The sequence below is a fragment of the Typha angustifolia genome, chromosome 8 (genome assembly GCF_048772165.1).
Source record: "Typha angustifolia cultivar Huaian chromosome 8, ASM4877216v1, whole genome shotgun sequence".
Lineage (NCBI taxonomy): Eukaryota > Viridiplantae > Streptophyta > Magnoliopsida > Poales > Typhaceae > Typha > Typha angustifolia.
In genome coordinates, this window is record NC_133246.1 from 1,960,609 (window position 1) to 1,979,789 (window position 19,181).

Here is a 19,181-nt window from a genome sequence, read left to right on the forward strand (position 1 = left end):
ATTTTAAAAATAAAGAAATTCCTATTATTAATTTTTCTGAGTGTTTAGTTGTAAAAGAAAGTGTTGAAATAAAAATATAAACTCGGTGTTAGGTTATGATAATTTAATAAAGGATAAAATTAATCTTTGAGAAATATAATAAATAAGTCTAAAATTAAATTTATTATCTTTTTATAGTTATTTTTTAATCAATTTATTTATGTAATTTAAAATTATTTAAATAGAGCATTTCATATTTTTCATTATATATAACTATGTATATTATAGTTATAATATAAATTATAAATAAGAATTATGTGATTCGAGCCTGATCAAGTCAGTATACCGGAGAAATTTAGCTCATTTGATTGATCGCCCAACCAATCATATTCAGATGGTGGAATATCAAAGCAGTCTTCGTCGAGTGTTAAAATGCCTAAATAATATTATAGAAATAGAGGAGGCTAAATTTAAAATTTTGGTGAAATTTTGATTTAAAACCCTATGATAATATATTTTCGTTTTAAATAATATTGCATAAATACTGGGTATAGAAAGTGACTTCCTCGCTGATCAAAAGTTGTCAATTTCTTTTAGTCACTTTATTATTTTAATTTCCTTAAAAGAAGTCACTTATTGTAGTGAGTCACATTTTAGCTACAAGAATACGGATCCGGGTATAGAGATATACTCCGGCACCGCTTCTGTGTTCCTATAATAACTCGAAACCGCCTTGTTTCAGATATAAATATCCATCCCCTCGTTTTCTCCAAATTACTCGAGAAGCTTCTCTTCTACTAGTTTTACGCATGGCGAACCAAGGCGAAGCATCCTCTTCTGATCCGTAACTGTTCTTCTCTTCGTGATTCTAAGGTTATCATTATGTCTAGTTCTAGCTCGGATTCTAAGATTTCGGTTCGCTTTTGCGGTTCTTCTTTCCGGTTGGAACCGATGCAGGAAAGGGAAGAAGGACTACAGCACGGCGATTCTTGAGAGGAAGAAGGCTCCTAATCGTCTGATCGTTGACGAGGCCATTAACGATGACAACTCGGTCGTCTCGATGCATCCGGAGACGATGGAGAAGTTGCAGCTTTTTCGTGGAGATACTATCCTATTGAAGGTGAACAATTCTTCTTTTAGTTGGAATTATTGCAAGGATCGGAAAGATGAGGGTTTTACTGCAGCCGATTGCTTTTTCTTTTTTCTTTTTTTTTCTTTTTTTTGCGATGTCTGGAATTTGAGGGTTTTGGGGACTATCTGCTGTAGTATAGCTGGAAAATATTGGGAAGCTAAGAGGTGTTCTTGATCTATTGAGTTGCTGGATTTGGGGATTTCCTGATGCTGAAGACTTTAGTAAAGCTTCGCGTGTTCATTTTTCTTTTAGTTTAATTTTATTTAGAGATAGCTTGAAAAATATTTCTGGGGGTGTTCAGTTTTGGAGATTTGAGATGAAAAAATTTTAAATTGTTCATTCGATTGGATGTGATTGCAGGGCAAGAAGCGGAAGGACACGATTTGCATTGTGCTAGCTGATGATTCTTGTGAGGAACCTAAGATTAGAATGAACAAGGTCGTCAGGAAGAATCTCAGAGTAAGGCTGGCTGATGTGGTATCAGTCCATCAATGCCAGGATGTGAAGTATGGGAAGCGAGTGCACATATTGCCTATTGATGATACCATCGAGGGAATTACAGGGAACTTGTTTGATGCCTTCTTGAAGCGTAAGTTTGCACTCCTCTTAACATCTATTTTACTTATTGGTTAAATGTAGGATCTTCTAAATAATAGTTCCGTATGTTGATTTTTTATTCCTTAATTTGATTTTATAGCATGAAGCATGTACTGCAAAAATCAGATTTGTGATCTATATTTGACTAGTTGTTTATTGTTGTGATTCATAATGAATGTTTGACAGAATGCCTGAACTGATCTCTACTTGGTTCTTTCCTTTACCGTTTATTGCTTCACTGTCTTGTTGGTTATTCTTTGTCTTGTTGAAGTCTATCTTGCTTTCATCTATATGTTATTCATATCTGATTGACTTCGACATTGCCTTGGAAGTCATCTAAGCCTTACTATCCACAGATAATCTGTTAATTTCTGTTGTCATCAGTTGGTAGATATGACTAAATGGCCGTTTGGCTGAATTAGCCACTATAATAAAACATTCAGGTAATTCTTCTTCGAGCTGGCTCAAGCTTGGGCTTCAAATACAAGACCGGCTACTATCTTGTATTGATCGAGACATCTGGAAATTATGTGTGCAATCTATAGTACTTTGAGGATATGTCAAGAAAAGATCTACCAAGTCAGTAAGTCATACCTAAGCTTCTCATAATATAGGAGTTAGAATACAAATACTGCGGAGTGTCATTGGATATGGATTTATAAGAGAAATCACTTGTCAATCTGTTGTTATGCTGCTTATGCATTTTAATGTCTTAACTTGATCTTATGTGTTTTAACTTGAGATTTCTTTTTCTTCTTATAATCTCAGAGATATAATCATTTTTTTCCTGATATTGTGCAGCATACTTCCTTGAGGCATATCGTCCAGTGAGGAAAGGGGATCTTTTCCTTATTAGGGGTGGAATGAGAAGTGTGGAATTCAAGGTCATTGAAACTGACCCTGCTGAATATTGCATTGTAGCCCCTGAGACAGAAATATTTTGCGAGGGGGAGCCTGTGAAAAGGGAGGATGAAGAGAGACTTGATGAAGTGGGCTATGACGATGTGGGTGGAGTAAGGAAGCAGATGGCCCAGATCAGAGAATTGGTAGAACTTCCGCTTAGGCACCCTCAACTTTTTAAATCTATTGGTGTGAAGCCACCAAAGGGGATCTTGCTGTATGGACCCCCTGGTTCTGGGAAGACACTAATAGCTAGAGCAGTTGCTAATGAGACGGGTGCATTTTTCTTCTGCATCAATGGTCCTGAGATTATGTCCAAGCTAGCTGGAGAAAGTGAGAGCAATCTTAGGAAGGCATTTGAAGAAGCAGAGAAAAATGCACCATCAATCATTTTCATTGATGAGCTTGATTCAATAGCTCCTAAGCGAGAAAAGACCCACGGAGAAGTTGAGAGGCGCATAGTTTCTCAACTATTGACTCTAATGGACGGGTTGAAGGCCCGCTCACATGTTATTGTTATAGGTGCTACAAATAGGCCAAACAGTATCGACCCAGCTCTTAGAAGGTTTGGGAGGTTTGACAGGGAAATTGACATTGGTGTGCCAGATGAAGTTGGACGCCTGGAGGTCCTTCGCATTCACACTAAGAACATGAAGCTGGCTGAAGATGTAATTAGCATTTGTGATAATATCTTAACCAAGTTCCTTTCAATTTGCAACTTCTTCAGCTTTGCTTCAGATCTTTGTATGATGTTCTTCATATTGTTGCAGGTTGACTTAGAAAGAATCGCTAAAGACACACATGGCTACGTTGGGTCTGATCTGGCTGCGCTTTGTACTGAAGCTGCCCTGCAATGCATACGTGAAAAGATGGATATCATAGATTTAGAGGATGAAACAATAGATGCCGAGGTGCTCAACTCTATGGCAGTTACAAATGAACACTTCAAGACTGCTCTTGGAACCAGCAATCCTTCTGCTCTTCGTGAAACTGTAAGTAGCATGCTCATAGTTCTTGCAGCATCCTCATGTGCTGCATGCTTGGTAAAACCAACATCTAACAGTCTAAGATGATGGCTTTGACATGCAGGTTGTTGAAGTTCCAAATGTCAGCTGGGATGATATCGGTGGGCTTGAGAATGTCAAGAGAGAGCTGCAGGAGGTAGGCTGGCATACTCATAGTTGTTCCTATTTTAGTAAAAACTTCAGATTTGTCACTTATTCCTTCATATATGTCTTTCCTGTAGACAGTTCAATATCCAGTTGAGCATCCTGAGAAATTTGAGAAGTTTGGAATGTCTCCATCTAAAGGAGTCTTGTTCTACGGACCCCCTGGTTGTGGGAAAACCTTGTTGGCTAAGGCAATTGCAAATGAATGCCAGGCAAATTTCATTAGTGTTAAGGGTCCTGAACTGCTAACAATGTGGTTTGGTGAGAGTGAAGCAAATGTTCGAGAAATCTTTGACAAGGCTCGTCAGTCTGCACCATGTGTCCTCTTCTTCGATGAGCTTGATTCAATTGCTACACAGGTCGGTTATATTCTGGTATCCTGGTCATTCTTGGTTCTTGTTGCTTGCTCAATCATATTATTTGTTCATGTTTATGCTTTTGCAGAGGGGGAGCAGTGTCGGTGATGCAGGGGGTGCTGCTGATCGGGTTCTGAACCAGCTCCTTACAGAGATGGATGGCATGACTGCCAAGAAAACAGTCTTCATCATTGGGGCAACCAACAGGCCTGACATTATAGATCCAGCATTGCTTCGGCCGGGTCGTCTTGACCAGTTAATATATATTCCATTACCTGATGAGGATTCTAGGTATCAAATCTTCAAAGCTTGCTTGAGAAAGTCCCCAGTGGCCAAAGATGTTGATCTGAAGGCTCTTGCTAAGTACACACAAGGATTTAGTGGTGCCGATATCACAGAGATCTGCCAGCGTGCTTGCAAGTATGCCATCAGAGAGAACATTGAAAAGGTAGCAATTTCAGCTTCTTGTGACATGCCATGGCATCTGCTTTGCATATAGAACATATCCCATTACCAAAGCACTCTATCACAAATGCCAGCTTTAATAGACTCGGTCCTCTTAGTTTACCATATAATTTCTATGTGGTCCGTGGTTCTTGTTTGTTATGCATACAAACTCATAGTCTTTGGTCATGCAGGATATTGAGAGGGAGAGGAGGAGGAGCGAGAACCCTGAAGCAATGGAAGAAGACGAGTCAGATGAAGTTTCCGAGATCAAAGCTGTCCATTTTGAAGAGTCAATGAAGTATGCTCGCCGGAGTGTCAGTGATGCAGATATTAGAAAATATCAGGCTTTTGCACAGACTTTGCAACAGTCAAGGGGGTTTGGTACTGAATTCCGCTTCTCAGAACAGGCCGAAGCAGGAGCTGGTGCCACTCAATCTGACCCTTTTGCATCCGCAGCTGCTCCAAATGATGATGACGATTTATACAGTTAGTTTGCCATGATGTGGTTGGTCTTCATGTGCTAATGGACACTGCAAAAATTGCCTATATGCCCGAAGAGGTGTGCTAAAGTTGTTTATTGAATCAGGCTAGAACCGTTAGGTTCACCAAACCTTTTCAGTCTTGCTGGAGGTTTCAGACGTTTCCTTCTGTCCTATTTGTTTCGTAGAAAATAAGTTTTTGAGGTCTCTCTGATTGTAAATCTGGATTTCCTCTTTCAGTTCTAGGAGTTCGTCCAGTTATGTGTCATGTAAATATATAGCTATAACTGTTTTCTAAAATGAGTTGTTCTTCTTGGTTGGCCCTTCCCACTAGCATAAGAAAAGTTGATCTATTGGCTCGGAGGAACTTAGTTTTCCGTCCAGTTTCTACCAAACGAACCCGATCCTACCTGATATTAGTATTTGTGATTTTGTTCAACTAGACGGAGAGTCGATTCCAATTCTCTCTCACTTGTCTGTAGTCAATTCTGCTCACCTAGATTTTTTTTTTGGGGGGGGTGTGGGGGGTGTTGGGGGGGGGGGGGGGGATTAAACAAATAAGAAAAGATGGTACAAATGATCGCGCAATTAAGATTCCCTTCACATAGAGATTCCTTTCGCGACTGGAGATACCAAGACACCAAAGTCAACTCTTCTTTCTATCCCGACTCCAGCTCTTTCATTTGTTCTGCTGGAAGTAAAGCTCCATGGCTGCTTCAGCTCTTGGAGGATGGATAGCATCGGCCTTTGTCGGCAAGTTGGTCGACAGGATCTGCTCTTATGCCGGAGACCAGTACGAGTACCAGAGAGCCGACGCAAGGGGCAAGCTCAAGGAACTCGAGAGAAATCTCAGGATGATCCAAGCTGCAGTTCACGTAGCTGAGACGAATTCCATCGCAAACCCGAGTCTCGCGTATTGGCTGAACGATCTCAAAGATGCCGCTTATGATGCGGAGGACATCCTCGACGTGTTCGACTACAGAGTTCTCGCAGACAACGCACTGACTGAGGACAAGGTGTGTAGTGATTCTGCTTCTTCTTCTTCTTCTTATAGTAGCTTTACTAGGAAGCGCCGCGCACATAATGCTCTAGAACGGTTCCTTTTCTCTGATGAAGACCTTAATGGGATGATGGCAATTGCAAAGAGGTTTGAAACAATTGCTAGTGAGATGTCTATCTTTCTCAGGCTGGTGGAGATGGAGGCAGGTACAAGGAAGCAACATGAGATGCTTGGTTGGCGCCGTACAACCTCGATGCCTACCGAATCTAAGGTGTTTGGCCGAGCCAACGAGAAAGATCATCTAATAAAATTGCTTCTGAAGGAAGACAAAGATGAAGAATGCGGATCTTACTCTGTTCTGTCCCTAGTTGGCATAGGTGGAGTCGGCAAGACTACTCTCGCGCAGTCAGTGTATAATGAGCAAGCTGTGATGGATCATTTCGATTTAATGGCGTGGGTCCACGTAGCAGAGAAATTTGATGTGGAAAGGGTCACTATACAGATGATAGAATCTGCTACAGATAAGAAGTCTGATGAGCTCCACAATTTAGATAGCCTTGATAAGATACAGCGGATTCTTAAGGAGATAATGATTGGTAAGAAGTTTCTGGTTGTTCTTGATGATGTATGGAATGAAATTAGTAGCCAATGGGAAAATCTGCGCAAGCCATTCCAGTTTGCAAAAGAGGGGAGCAGGGTTATGATAACAACGCGAAATCAAGATGTAGCAGAGTTGACGGCACCGAAGGAAGTGATATATTTGAAGGGCTTAGAAGATGAAGACTATTGGGCATTTTTTGTGCAATGTGCATTTGGTGATACAAATCCTAAGGATCATCCAAAGTTGGAACTAATTGGCACTCATATATCAAAAAAGTTAGGGGGTTCCCCATTAGCAGCCAAGACAGTGGGAGGGGTACTGAAGTCCAAATTGGAGGAGCCACACTGGAGAGGAATCTTGGAGAGCAGACTATGGCAAGTAGCACAAAAGGAAGATGATATTATACCTGCACTAAAATTGAGTTATGAGCACCTCCCTACGAATTTGAGGCAGTGCTTTGTTGTTTTTGCATTGTTTCCTAAAGACTACCTCTATCATAAAGATAGACTAGTTCAAATATGGATGGCACATGGTTTTATTGAGCCCAATCATGGAGAGAAAAGAAAGGAGGACATAGGAGCTGAACACATTGATGATTTACTGCGCCGGTCTTTCATCCAGTGTGTAGCGGGTTCAGAAGACATGTATATGGTCCATGGCTTGCTCCATGATCTTGCTGAATCTGTCTCCAATGGTGAACATTTTCGAATAGAAGGTGATTTTTCAGTCGATGTTCCAAGAAAGGTTCGACATTTATATGTCCATGCTACCAATATGATCAAGATTTATGAACATGTGGGTGAATTGAAGAATTTACGCAGTTTAATAGTTTTTAGAGATTCAGCTGCAATGCGTTCGTGGTTCCCCTGGTTAAACTTTCGTCATGTATTCCAAGAAACTCTAGGAAAGCTTAAGGGCTTACGCGTCTTGATGATTGACCTTCCTCAAGACATTCTTCCTGAATCTCTTGATCATTTAGTGCATCTTCGCTACCTGGATATTCAAAGCAACAGCAGCACAGAACTGCCCAAATCAGTTTTCCGGCTATACCATCTACAAGGGTTTAATCTGAAGGTTGCTCACTCCCAGAATCTGCAAAGGCCTCTGCTGACAGACATGAATAGATTAATCAATTTGCGTTACTTAAATGCTCACCCACAGGCAATTTCGACCATTTCTGGGATTGGTAAGCTAACTTCTCTTCAAGAATTAAAAGAGTTTCATTTGAAGGATAAGGAGGGATATGATTTAGGACAGTTGAAGAACATGAAGCAACTGAGAGGGCAGCTTTGCCTTAGGAAACTTGAATTGGCAAAAAGCTATACAGAGTCCAGGAAGGCAGAATTAGATAACAAAGGGCACCTTGAAAAGTTGTCTCTACATTGGACTAACGCAAGAACAGGAAATATCAAGCATGGTGAGCATGAAGATGTACTCGAAGGCTTGCGACCACATCCAAATCTCATGGAACTCCATATTGCCCACTATATGGGTGCCAAACCTCCAAGTTGGCTGGATAAATCATATGCATTAAATCTTGAATTCATTGAGCTTTCATGTTGTCACTGCTTGAGAGTTCTTCCGCAATTCGGACAACTGCCCTTCCTCAGGATATTGCAACTAAGGTCTCTGAAAGCTGTGAGACATATTGGTTCTGAATTCTATGGTGATACTGTCACAGCATTCCCGTCATTAGAGGAGCTTTTGTTTGAAGACTTGGTCGAATGGAAGGAATGGTTGGGAGTTGGGGTTGGCCGCTCCTTTCCTCGCCTCTGTAAGCTCTGTATTAGACGTTGTGGCAAGTTGAAGGGGCCGTTGCCATTGCCAGCTTCTCTCCATATCTCCTATCACTGAGCTCAGCATAGACCGTGTCTGGTTTCTTTTCAAATGCCTACCACAAATCTGCCTTGCCTCTCTTTATCAATTGGATATCTCTTGTTATTTCTTGAGATCCTTTACCAATGAGCAGGAGGAGTGGCTTGCACAACTTACCTCTCTCAAACAACTAAGATTCTCTGATTGCAAAAGCCTCCGATCGCTGCCTGCCAAGTTGGAGAGCCTCCCGTCACTCGAGGCACTGCACATAGAGAAGTGCCCTGACCTCAAGTCACTACCTGATACTTGTCTACCTACTTCTCTGAAAGAGTTGAGCATCGTCAAATGCCACAGTATATTGAAGCAGCGATGCGAACCGAGAACTGGCCTTGATTGGTCCAAGATTTCTCACATACCTACTATCACAATTGACGAAAAAGACGTAAGAGAGGAACTTCACTCACTCATGGAAGGATAGAAGTTGTTCATTCTTTCTACAAATTCCTTCAAGTATGCTGAACCACAACCATTGTAATTTTACTTCTTTCTACAAGTTCTTTCTGGTCAACAATATTTGTGCAGTACTTCTTACTTTTTACTTTGGAGACTTGTGATGGTGTAATCCGGGAGAAAAATTACATCACAATAACTTTCTTAAATGATTTGAACATTTACCTTACCATTTATTAGCCATTACTCAGTGCAATATAGTACTTCTCCAAATTTGTGTAGCCAAACTTCTCTAATTTGGATTCAACCATTCATTACGAGGATCAAAAGATATGTAAAACTTATGCTTTTGGAGAAAAACTCAACAGGATGGTGATTATTTATCTACGTGCAGATGAGTTACTTATGATGGAAGAAGGTTGGTAGAGTGACATTTCTCGAGTACCCTATGATTGAACAAACTAAATTTCTAGCAAACTCAGAGATAAAGGTTATAAGTGGTAGATAGCCGTTGATGGCATCACAAGTTAATTGTTCAACCAATGTCCATTAGAAGGAAGGCAACATCAGATCAAGATTTTGTTCCAGATACTACATAAGATGAAGCAAAGTATTGGAAGACTGGAAGAATGCTTTCTTTCATTATCTTTTGGAAACTAAATGGAGAAAATCTAGCAAACAGAACATAAAAAGAATCTATGAACGAGGGATAGAACGATAAGCATTATTTCTTCAGCATCCTTGAGAATTGAGATAAAATTGAGCTATATGTATGTTTTTAGAACTACATATGAATCAATAAAGGCTTCTTTTTCTCGAGAGAGCTGGAAAGAACTGGAATTTCCAACAAAGGACCACACTGTCAGGTACAGATCGTCTGCTTCCCTTGACCTGCAGGAATGTTTGTTAGAAATCTTTTTATGATCACTTCTTAAAAAAAGAAAAGAAAAGAAGAAGAAGAAGAAGAAGAAGAAGAGAGAGGATAAGTTTGTTCTTAATTAACACCGATAATATTAGCTCCACGGAAAATATGAAAGAAATTGAAAGACGGAAAAGAACAACAACAAAAAGAAGTTTATACTTCTAAGATCATTCAAGCCTCGAGAGGACACAAAAAAGAAGAATAATCAATTTAATTAACAGCCACTGAGTTGCATGCATGGTTCGGATGCATGCCACGAGTTCACTATCCTGTTCAAGTTACCACGTCATCCACAACAAAGATCTCACGACAAAACTGGGGCCCCACCAATACTAGCTAAATTCCAAAGGCAGTTATAGGGCAGTTATGTGGTGTCTACCAGATTGAGGAGGTTTGGATGCATGTCATCATCTTCGCTCACATGCATTCATCTTTCCTTACGTATGATTCGATATCTTTTAGCTACTATGTACCACAAAACCACATCTTCTTTTGCTTCTTAAACCTAGCTACCTAATTTTTGGTCCCATGAGTACCAAATGATGAAGGGGAAAAAAAAAATAAGTGTGGAAAATTCGTCATTGTTGAGGTCCCTCGTGGCGTCAGTAATTTGCACGGCTTAATTTCTTGCTCTTCTGATGTAGGAAAGAAATATATACAAAGGTTATTAGTTTCTGAAATTATCCTTAAACTCCCAAACAGTTTCTTTGACATACAAGAATATTTTCTTGATCTAGTTGGAACTTTAGAAAACCAAGGCGCCCATTAGATCTCTTTTACATAAACTGACAAGAGCTTACGTGTTGGATATTAGGGTTTCTATGAAAAGGTAACGGGGGTTTAAGGTTTACACTGTTACAGTTTATACAAACAAAAACATTAAAAGTAGAGCCCACCATGATGCAGCTAAGCATAGGTCGATTATAAATTAATTACTTTTTATTTATTTATAATGTACAGTACAAATCATAGCAATAATTCTATATATCAACAACCTTTCTTCCTCTCTTATACTTCCCTATCCCTATCTCTATCTCTTGTTTCTCTTTCTCCATCACCCTCGAATGCTTGACGATTTGCTTCTTTCTGATGACTTTGGGAAGAACCCCAAGTCTTTGAAATCGATCATTCCTACCGTCTCTTACCAAGAATCCCATCTTCTCCTAGCTCTTACACCAAGTAGGTGAGTAGTAATACTATATTACACTCGATATGGTTGGCCTTAATCTTAGAGCTTGCCTCATCTGGGCTATGCTTTTCTTCTTTTCTTCTTTCTTGGGGAGTTTTTCTTTTTTAATCCAAATCTTGACAAGTCCTGTTCTTCTTCTCTTCTTAGATACTTATCCCAGCCTCTCTTCTCATGATCTCCTGGGCTAGCTTGAGCTATGTGTGATTGGATTGGAACAGTCGATGTTTGTGGGTGTGGCATCATCAAGATTCACATGAAAGTAAGAAGCCCTAGATCTTTTTCCTCAGGAAAAAAAAAATTAAAAAAAAATCTTTAGATCTGATTCCACATGAGAATCTTGATGATGCTGCATCGACAATAAGCGACTATGTCATGGAGTATGCTAAGATTGGACGCAAAATTACTCTTTATCACTCTTACCATGTAAGTTGCATCATATTCTTGATTCTGATCATCTAACAAGTCTTTTTTTCCCCCAGTATTTTACTTATATTATGGATTACAACTTTATATGGCATATATGTTATTACTTGTGAGTTTCTGACTGCAGTATTCACTTTTAACTTTTTAATTGAGAGATATTCACTTAAACTTTGTCACTGCGTTAGTGTTAATTTGTTCTGAGATAGAAAGTGAATTCTTTGACGCTTCCTTTAATCTTCTCATCTTCTTAAGATTTTACTTTCTTGCATCATTTGCAGCACACGATCATAGATCAAACTAAAGAGAGTTTTAATTCCATATATTTTGTATACTGCTCGGCATATTTCACTACTCTTTCATCACTTTATTTTTTCGATATAACTCATTAAGTTCATTCTCAAGCATGATGGCCAGTAGGTTTATTTCACATTTTTCTCAATCCATTATTTCCAACGACCTCCTTTCATATATTACACTCTTCAATATCTCAGAATAGATTTTGTAGAAGCTCATTGCTTTTAATTAATTAGTAGGTTTATATGTGACCACACTGTCTGAGAGCAAATTACTAACATTTAATTGTCAGGAAAAAAACAACAACACCAAGGAAAAAGTAGCAATACTCTATTTCAACATAAGAATAAACGTAATGTTTGATTAACTCTCAACTCACTTAGGAGATAAAATATTTTGATAAATCCAAATGAATATTTAATTTAAATGGATAATTAAAGAGTTTATGCTATGAATGACAAATGAGTATAACTGGATTTCTATTCTCATACCTCGTTAAATTCACCGAGTACTCTAAAAATTTAAGCATATCAATTAGAGTGTGAAAAATATCAATTTGAAAAATTAAAAAAAGGGAAACGTGGCATTAAAAATGTGGACTAAATATGGTTTTATTAAAGGTACTAATATTAGATGGAAGCAATACATTCTATAATTGAAGGTAGATGTGGGAGCTGTCCTTTGAGATAAAATAGTAAAAAACATCTCCAAAGTACTTGCAATTACGATCAGCAGAGGTGGACCAGTGTGTGGGATCAAAAAGGTACTAGCCCATCATGTCCTTCAATTAAATCCAGCGCCAGAAGTACTCTTTGATGTTTGCCACCATCAACTTTACTTACTTTACTACCATCCATCTGAACGCTGCTACGTGATCGTACCCCTCTTCTTTGTCAAGATTCTACAGCCTTTCTCTGATGTATGCATTAGTTCGAGATGTTTCAATTTCAAAGATATGGTTGAGTACTTGTAGATAAAGATATATATATATATATATATATAATATAATACTAGCTATTAAATAGTAATACAGTAATATTCCTTCCTATAAGCAGCTTGGTGGGTTAATAACCCCACAGATGGATCCTTTAGCATTGTTGCAGAAGGACTGTGCTGGAGTACCACTGCTCATGTAAGTCAGCTTTATGTCCTGCAGTGCGATGCCGACGCATGGTTTACTGGCGCTGCAGTCGAACTTCACCGCCACCTTAGTCGCCGACGATCCCCGGACGTCGGCGTAGGAGATGTTGCTGATCTTGATCCCTGAGCTCTGCGACCCACAAACACAAGCAATGAGGAGGTTTTAGCTACGTACGTACCTACGTACTTACGTACGTGTGTGTGTGATGTATATGTATGTATATATGTATATATATACAACCCGTAGCTAGCTGCAGGGAGTTTTAAGATTGGCACAGCCAAGGAAAAAGGTACCAGGTCCCACTGTACCAGACTGGTAGGAATTCCTGCAACCATGGTTGCATTCAATCGTCCACCAAAAATAAAAGAAATTTACCTGACCGGGGCAGTTGACCCTTCCAGGGCAGTAGTTCTGGTCGATTACGATCGGGTTCTGGACCTTCTTCATGATCGCGTGCTGGAAAACTACCCCCCTAACGTACCCATCGTAGGGATTCCCCCACGTCTTGATTCTTAACCCGTTCTGGGTACCCAATAACACCACCGACCTCACCGTTATATTCTCCACCCCTGGGTCTCCGGGCACACCCCCTAAGCTTCCAATGCTACATGGATTAAAACGAAGTAATCATTTAGTTTTAATTCGATTCAAAAAGCTTAACCTGTTAGTAGGTAATGAGGTAAGCAACCTGATGCCATGGCCTGGGCCACAGGTGATGCCTTGGATCCTGACGTTGGCTGTGCCGGCGCCCATGGAGATACAGTCGTCGCCGGTTCCTATCGTGGTGTTGACGATGGTGACGGAGCTCGACAGCTGGATGTGGATGCCGTCGGTGTTGGGGCTCTCGTCGGGGGCGAATATCTTCGCTCGTAGCACCGTCACGCCGGAGCTGCCGTAGATGGACATGTGGAAGCCCTCACTGTTGAGTGATGTTAGACCTCTGATCAGCACGTTCTTGGATTTGCTTATCGTTAGGGACTGCATTGCATGCATAATTTACCATGCGTACTCAATTAGGTTAAATTTGTAAAAATACCCACCTAATTCGCTTTATTATTATTGAGACCCTACTACCAGACAAATTTATCATCGATGATATTTTAGTGTTTTTCATCAGGAGCAAGGGATAGGTTAAATCTAACTCGGAATTTTTTTTAAGATAATAAAAATAAACCCACGGGTGTAATGACAAATATATACAATAGAGTTATGATAATAATAATAATAATAATAAAATGTAGGGCGTAAATTATAAGTTTTACTAAAAAATTAATCGTAATCTTACCGTTACGGCAGTTGGGCAGCGCAGCTTAGCAGTCTTGCACGCCCACATAGCCTGCCCTCGGCCGTCGAGCGTCCCGCCGTAGATCGACAAGCCATCAACGTACTGGAACTTAATCCACATCCCTGCTCCCCCGCCGTATCCCGGCGGCGCCAGTAGGGTGCCGTCGATGAACACCCTGATGGCATTGTTCTTGCACGGGCCTTGGAAGAGCCCCTGGCTCACAAAGAACCTTCCGACCGGCACGTAGATCATTGCCGGCTTGGCGGCGCCGCATGCGGCGGCCCAGGCTTTACGGAACGCCGCCGCGGCGTCGGTCTTGCCGTCGGCCTTGGCTCCGAAGTCTACGATGTTGTAGGCTGCATTAGTTGTCGTAGAGAAGGAGACGAAGACGACTAGGAGCAGAAGAAGAAGAAGAAAGCTCTTCATTACTTAGACTTACGTAGATATAATAGATTTGATGAGGAATCTAAAGATTTTAGGGGTGTATTTATAGAGTACTGCTACAAATCCATAGACAGTCTCTCGGAAATAAAGTGAAAGATATGAGAGAATTGCGGATGCCAAAAAGGGTAAGGTAGCAGTTTTGGCCGTTATGTTCGCAGTTGGAGTATATATGAACTTCTCTATCGTACGTATACTTCTTTTCTTCTTCTTCTTCTTCTTCTTTTGATAAATGGACGTACGTATACTTGCTAGTTTCTTACGGTGGTGGCTCACATGGCTACAATATTAATTAGTCTAAGCAACAAAACTTAATTATTCTATGCCATCTATCTTTGAACTCTAAAAAGTTTCCCCTTTATGTAGTTGTACAGCATGAATGACTTGCAATGGCAGCTCTTAGGCTCATTACTTAGTTTTTGTTTCTTTGATAGAATTAGACTAATTATAGACTATATAAAAGAATTAATCATATCTATTATATAGGTTAATAACTAGGTTAATTAGCACAAAAAAAAGTCACTATAGAGCCAAATTTTGAGAGGAACTTATCACGAGCTTATAAGACTTAAACTACTGAGACAAAACGATGACGATGACTTAACTAGTTTATCATTTCAATTAGTTATACTTGGATCTCAATAAGCTAACAATCAAGTTAAGCTAAATGGCCCTTCTTCTAATCTACTATAGATGGGAACGAAACCCAAGGGAAAGAATACATTAATCGTAGGGGTTTAATTCTCTTAAAGAAGCATTAATTAATCCAACCTAATTTGAGTACATGTTGTTAGTACTTGCTTATCACTCTTAGCACGCTGCCCATCTGTTACTTATCTGCAGAAGATAGAAAGGTCTTAAAAAAATTAAAAGTTGTGGTTTTAGTTTGATATCAGTATTATTTTATGTTTGTTTGACCTATCATTAGATCTAAGCATTCATTTTTTTCTCAATTCAGTTTCTAAAGGAATTGAAATTTTATTAAAGAAGTGACCCTATTATGTGAACCTGTGCTTTTGACTCCAACTTAGCTGTAGAGAATGTGTACCTGGAATTCTAAGTAGCTTATCAGATGGGCATTTAAAAAAAATATTCTCTAGAATTAATATGGAGTACCACTGGATAATACCGTGAGGTATTGATCCAATTAATATCAAAGATTGCATAAGTAACCGTTGGAAATGAGTTCTCTTTCCCACCCAAGAGATCTATGACAATAAAAATTAAATAATGATGTCAATTAACAACACTAAACACCAGAAAAAACTAAAAAAATCAGATTTATGTGTAAAACCCTTCTCAAAGGAAAAGAAATCATAGGACATGAAATTGAATCCACTATCAAGAGAATTGGTATAAAGAATATCATCACAATAAGTCTCTCAAGATCACAAGAATGTCATCCATAAGAAAATCAATAACATTAGTTTTAAATTTTAAAGTTTAGAAAACACCTTTAGAAACTTTCTTGAAACAAAAACACTCTTGTAGATGTGAAGAAGAAAATCTTTATGACTTAATCCCAACCTAAGAGAAAACCTCATTTTCTCTTATTTTCTTTTTCTTCTATTTGCACTAAGCGGCATGAGCAAAAGCATCATCTTAATAAAAGTCTAACTCAACCACTTATTAGCCAAGTAAGTCATTTCATGAGGCTAGCCAAAACCAACAGTAACCACTATAGCTCAGTAGTTAAATTTAAGACTTAGTGGTGGCTAATTTTTTAAAGAAGAATCAGCTTAGTTATCCGATCTATATATTAAAAATTGATAATTTCTTTTTTTATCTGGCTTATAATTACCTTCAAGCACTATAAAATTGAGAGCTAAGCACATGGCGCCCTCCATCTTTATGGGCTCTTTTAATACATTAATAAGTAATTCCAAGATCATAGACAAAAGATTTTAAAATTGAATAGAAAGAGAGAGAAGAAAGCTAAAGTCAATGCTTCAGGTGAGCTGAAACGGTTGGTTTATTATAACGGCTATATTTCTTTGATCTGAAGCAACTCAGATGGGCTTGGAGTTGAGGCCCAGTAAGAGCCCATAAGGCCGATAACAATTCCAGCCCATAAGGCTGGAAAGAGGTATTTGTAGTATTACTTGTGAGATAACACGATCAAATCGTGAGAATAAGATGCGACTCCACCGGCTTATTCGGATACTTTATCCACCTCGGTCCATCTCGTTCTGCTCATCTTCGTCGCCCCCTGCCGGAAAAGAAGTGAAGGGGTCGACTCGCCTCCTCGAAATCGGCGACGTGTTGCGCGAGTGCAGGCGGTTCTCGGCGTCCGACGTGGCCAGCTACTCGGAGGTCACCGGCGATCGAAACCCCGTCCATCTCGATGCTGACTTCTCGCGCCGAGTCGCCGGATTCGAAGGGGGTCGGATCGTCCATGGCATGCTCGTCGCGTCGCTATTCCCATCCCTTATCGCCTCGCATTTCGTATGTCTCTCTCTCTCTCTCTTCCTTGTTTCTCTCCGTGATTTATGAGTAAGTAACTCACTCAGGCATTTTGCCGAATAGCTTCTTGGTAGGTGAGCAAAGAGTACTTTTCCCAAAATGGAGTACCGAAAATGTCAATTTTGGGCAATTGCATTATGCTAGGATGAACAAGTAGTTATAATTTAAGTAAGGCGGGTAGATTGCATACCCAAACTCATAAAGAACAAATATAGGACTTAACGGATTCATAAGGGTTCTTAACGAGTTGCGGCTTCGGCCAAAAAATGATAGAAAGAAGTTGACGTACTCTTTTCAATTCGTAAAGCAGGATAAAGAAGTTGTCTCATGTTAGACTACAAGAGGAATAGAATGTTCTTTCTAATTACAATTAAATGAATGAATGTCTGTTTTAAAAGTTCCTAGTGTTTGGGTAGTATGTAATTGAGAAACTTTGAAACCTTGCAATTATGGAGGATGAGAGATTGCAAAATGGTGCCTTGTTAGCTCTTGCAACATACACAAGCCGCAAGGCATAGATTTTTGTAAACCAGCTGCCGGTACTGAAATTTTGTTAAACATAAGGATAGAACCAAAATTGAGAGTGTAAATGTAAATGCACTTTGGTTTCAAGTTACTTTTATTAGTCAGCCAAAACTCAGTAGATTAAATTTTAGTTTTCATATCCTATGAATTTGCACATTAATGCACCGTAAATAGGTCTACTGAGAAAGGATGTGAGAACTGGGAATCATGTCATCCCCAAATGGACTGGTTTGTTAGAACTCCCAATGTCTTTCAAGGGTGGCGAAGAAGACTTGTTTAGTGCTGTCTGATCGCATAATTTAATTGTTTACTGCAGACATGCAAATCAATTTTTGTCCTGATTATTAGATTATGTTAGTCACCTGGGCCTTCCTGTCTGCAAAGCCTCCTTATGAAGAATGGGTTCCTTCAGCAAAATCTGGAGGTCCTTGTGCCTCCGCAATTTGTTTCTTTATCCTCTTCTCTACTTGTGAGTTGTGAGCATTATGTGACTTTGAAATCTTTGGTACAACCAAATATTCCTGTTTGACTTTGCCCTCTCATGACTTAAAATGTGATGATACAATGTACATATGCAAGTTGTATATGATAATAATGACTGATCAGTAAATCATTATCTATACTATCTCAAATTCTAATATGTTCTGTTTCTGTTTCTTTTTTTTCTTTATCTGTTTTCTCATTTACCTACTTAATTTTGCCACCCACTTTCTGAAACCCTATATTCGATTTGTCGACTTCAATTCTCTCATATAATTGCACAATAATGTGCTCCTGCTTATAGCTAGATTAATAAGTCTAGTTTGCAGAAAGGACTTTGTATTTTTTTTTTCCTCTCATGTATTGTCATCATATGACACATTTTGGCAAACATGCAGCCTGGAGCAATATATGTTGCACAGAACCTGAAGTTTAAACTGCCTGTCTATGTTGGAGAAGAGGTGGTTGCAGAAGTTAAAGCAATATATACGAAGGGAATCAAGAATAGATTCATGTAAACCCCTCTCTCACTTTTCACTGAGATTGATTTATTTGCTTATGCTTGAAGAATTTTTCCTCTTGATGGCAGTGCAAAGTTTACAACCAAATGCTTTACAAATCAGGATTGTCTTGTCATTGATGGCGAGGCCACCACCATTTTACCAACTCTAGTGCTGAACAAATGACAAAGTGCAGGTTATTATTCGTCATAGTGTTCTTTAACTTCTGCTTGTCTATGAGGAAGATATGTTTTTCCTCTGGATCAAAAAATAAAATAAAATGATTAGAATATCGGAACAGTGACTTGGTTCCAATTTTATCACAGACGATGACATGAATCACACAGGCTTCATCAAAAGGAAGCATGCAGTTGCAGTTGCAGTTGCTTACAAATTTCCTATCAATCCATTGGAGCAGTTTGTACACTGATCTTTTATTTTAAAGTAAAAAGTGGGGTGGGGGTAGTGGAGGAGGCTTTTGTCATTTAATTGCATTTAATTTGTAAAAATAGATATTAATGTGGGCATTCTATTATAATAAAATATGCATTGATTGTAAAAATATATATAGATTTAGTTTTATAACACTAAAT

At 39.2% G+C, this 19,181-nt stretch overlaps 4 protein-coding genes across 6 annotated transcripts; 3 read left to right on the forward strand and 1 right to left on the reverse strand.

Annotated features, from left to right (window-relative positions):
- The first annotated feature begins 747 nt into the window (after positions 1-747).
- LOC140765249 (cell division cycle protein 48 homolog) lies at positions 748-5,526 on the forward strand. Its single transcript, XM_073104230.1, has 9 exons — positions 748-823; positions 937-1,099; positions 1,472-1,700; positions 2,510-3,276; positions 3,379-3,600; positions 3,698-3,769; positions 3,855-4,136; positions 4,222-4,581; positions 4,772-5,526. The coding sequence occupies exons 1-9, from the start codon at positions 789-791 to the stop codon at positions 5,069-5,071; spliced, it is 2,430 nt and encodes an 809-aa protein (XP_072960331.1). The 5' UTR covers positions 748-788; the 3' UTR covers positions 5,072-5,526.
- Positions 5,527-5,663: 137 nt separating this feature from the next.
- On the forward strand, positions 5,664-9,138 carry LOC140765618 (putative disease resistance RPP13-like protein 1). 3 transcript variants are annotated; one of them, XM_073104789.1, is made up of 2 exons: positions 5,664-6,075; positions 6,205-9,138. In XM_073104789.1, exons 1-2 carry the CDS (start codon positions 5,767-5,769, stop codon positions 8,512-8,514), a joined length of 2,619 nt encoding a protein of 872 aa, XP_072960890.1. In that variant the 5' UTR covers positions 5,664-5,766; the 3' UTR covers positions 8,515-9,138. The 3 variants fall into 3 exon arrangements, with proteins under 3 accessions (XP_072960890.1, XP_072960889.1, XP_072960891.1); XM_073104790.1 differs by having other exon boundaries at positions 5,941-6,075; positions 6,246-9,138; XM_073104788.1 differs by having other exon boundaries at positions 5,664-9,138.
- A 3,660-nt stretch (positions 9,139-12,798) lies between these two features.
- On the reverse strand, positions 12,799-14,605 carry LOC140764450 (polygalacturonase-like). The gene is made up of 4 exons (XM_073103030.1): positions 14,180-14,605; positions 13,583-13,872; positions 13,270-13,498; positions 12,799-13,023 (listed from the first exon to the last, which is right to left on the reverse strand). Exons 1-4 carry the CDS (start codon positions 14,603-14,605, stop codon positions 12,799-12,801), a joined length of 1,170 nt encoding a protein of 389 aa, XP_072959131.1.
- Positions 14,606-16,746: 2,141 nt separating this feature from the next.
- Positions 16,747-19,141, forward strand: LOC140765573 (3-hydroxyacyl-[acyl-carrier-protein] dehydratase FERN, mitochondrial). Its single transcript, XM_073104721.1, has 4 exons — positions 16,747-17,065; positions 18,487-18,602; positions 18,678-18,784; positions 18,915-19,141. The coding sequence occupies exons 1-3, from the start codon at positions 16,757-16,759 to the stop codon at positions 18,772-18,774; spliced, it is 522 nt and encodes a 173-aa protein (XP_072960822.1). The 5' UTR covers positions 16,747-16,756; the 3' UTR covers positions 18,775-18,784; positions 18,915-19,141.
- The last annotated feature ends 40 nt before the right edge of the window (positions 19,142-19,181 follow it).

Coding starts and splice junctions, on each gene's coding strand:
- LOC140765249 (XM_073104230.1), top strand. CDS start 789: ATGGCGAACCAAGGCGAAGCATCCTCTTCTGATCC. Junction 4,137..4,221: donor TTGATTCAATTGCTACACAG/GTCGGTTATATT, acceptor ATGCTTTTGCAG/AGGGGGAGCAGTGTCGGTGA. Junction 4,582..4,771: donor TCAGAGAGAACATTGAAAAG/GTAGCAATTTCA, acceptor TTGGTCATGCAG/GATATTGAGAGGGAGAGGAG.
- LOC140764450 (XM_073103030.1), bottom strand. CDS start 14,605: ATGAAGAGCTTTCTTCTTCTTCTTCTGCTCCTAGTCGTCTTCGTCTCC. Junction 13,499..13,582: donor GGCCCAGGCCATGGCATCAG/GTTGCTTACCTC, acceptor TAATCCATGTAG/CATTGGAAGCTTAGGGGGTG. Junction 13,024..13,269: donor GGGTCAACTGCCCCGGTCAG/GTAAATTTCTTT, acceptor TGTGGGTCGCAG/AGCTCAGGGATCAAGATCAG.
- LOC140765618 (XM_073104788.1), top strand. CDS start 5,767: ATGGCTGCTTCAGCTCTTGGAGGATGGATAGCATCGGCCTTTGTCGGC.
- LOC140765573 (XM_073104721.1), top strand. CDS start 16,757: ATGCGACTCCACCGGCTTATTCGGATACTTTATCCACCTCGGTCCATC. Junction 17,066..18,486: donor CCCTTATCGCCTCGCATTTC/GTATGTCTCTCT, acceptor GCAAACATGCAG/CCTGGAGCAATATATGTTGC. Junction 18,603..18,677: donor GGAATCAAGAATAGATTCAT/GTAAACCCCTCT, acceptor TCTTGATGGCAG/TGCAAAGTTTACAACCAAAT.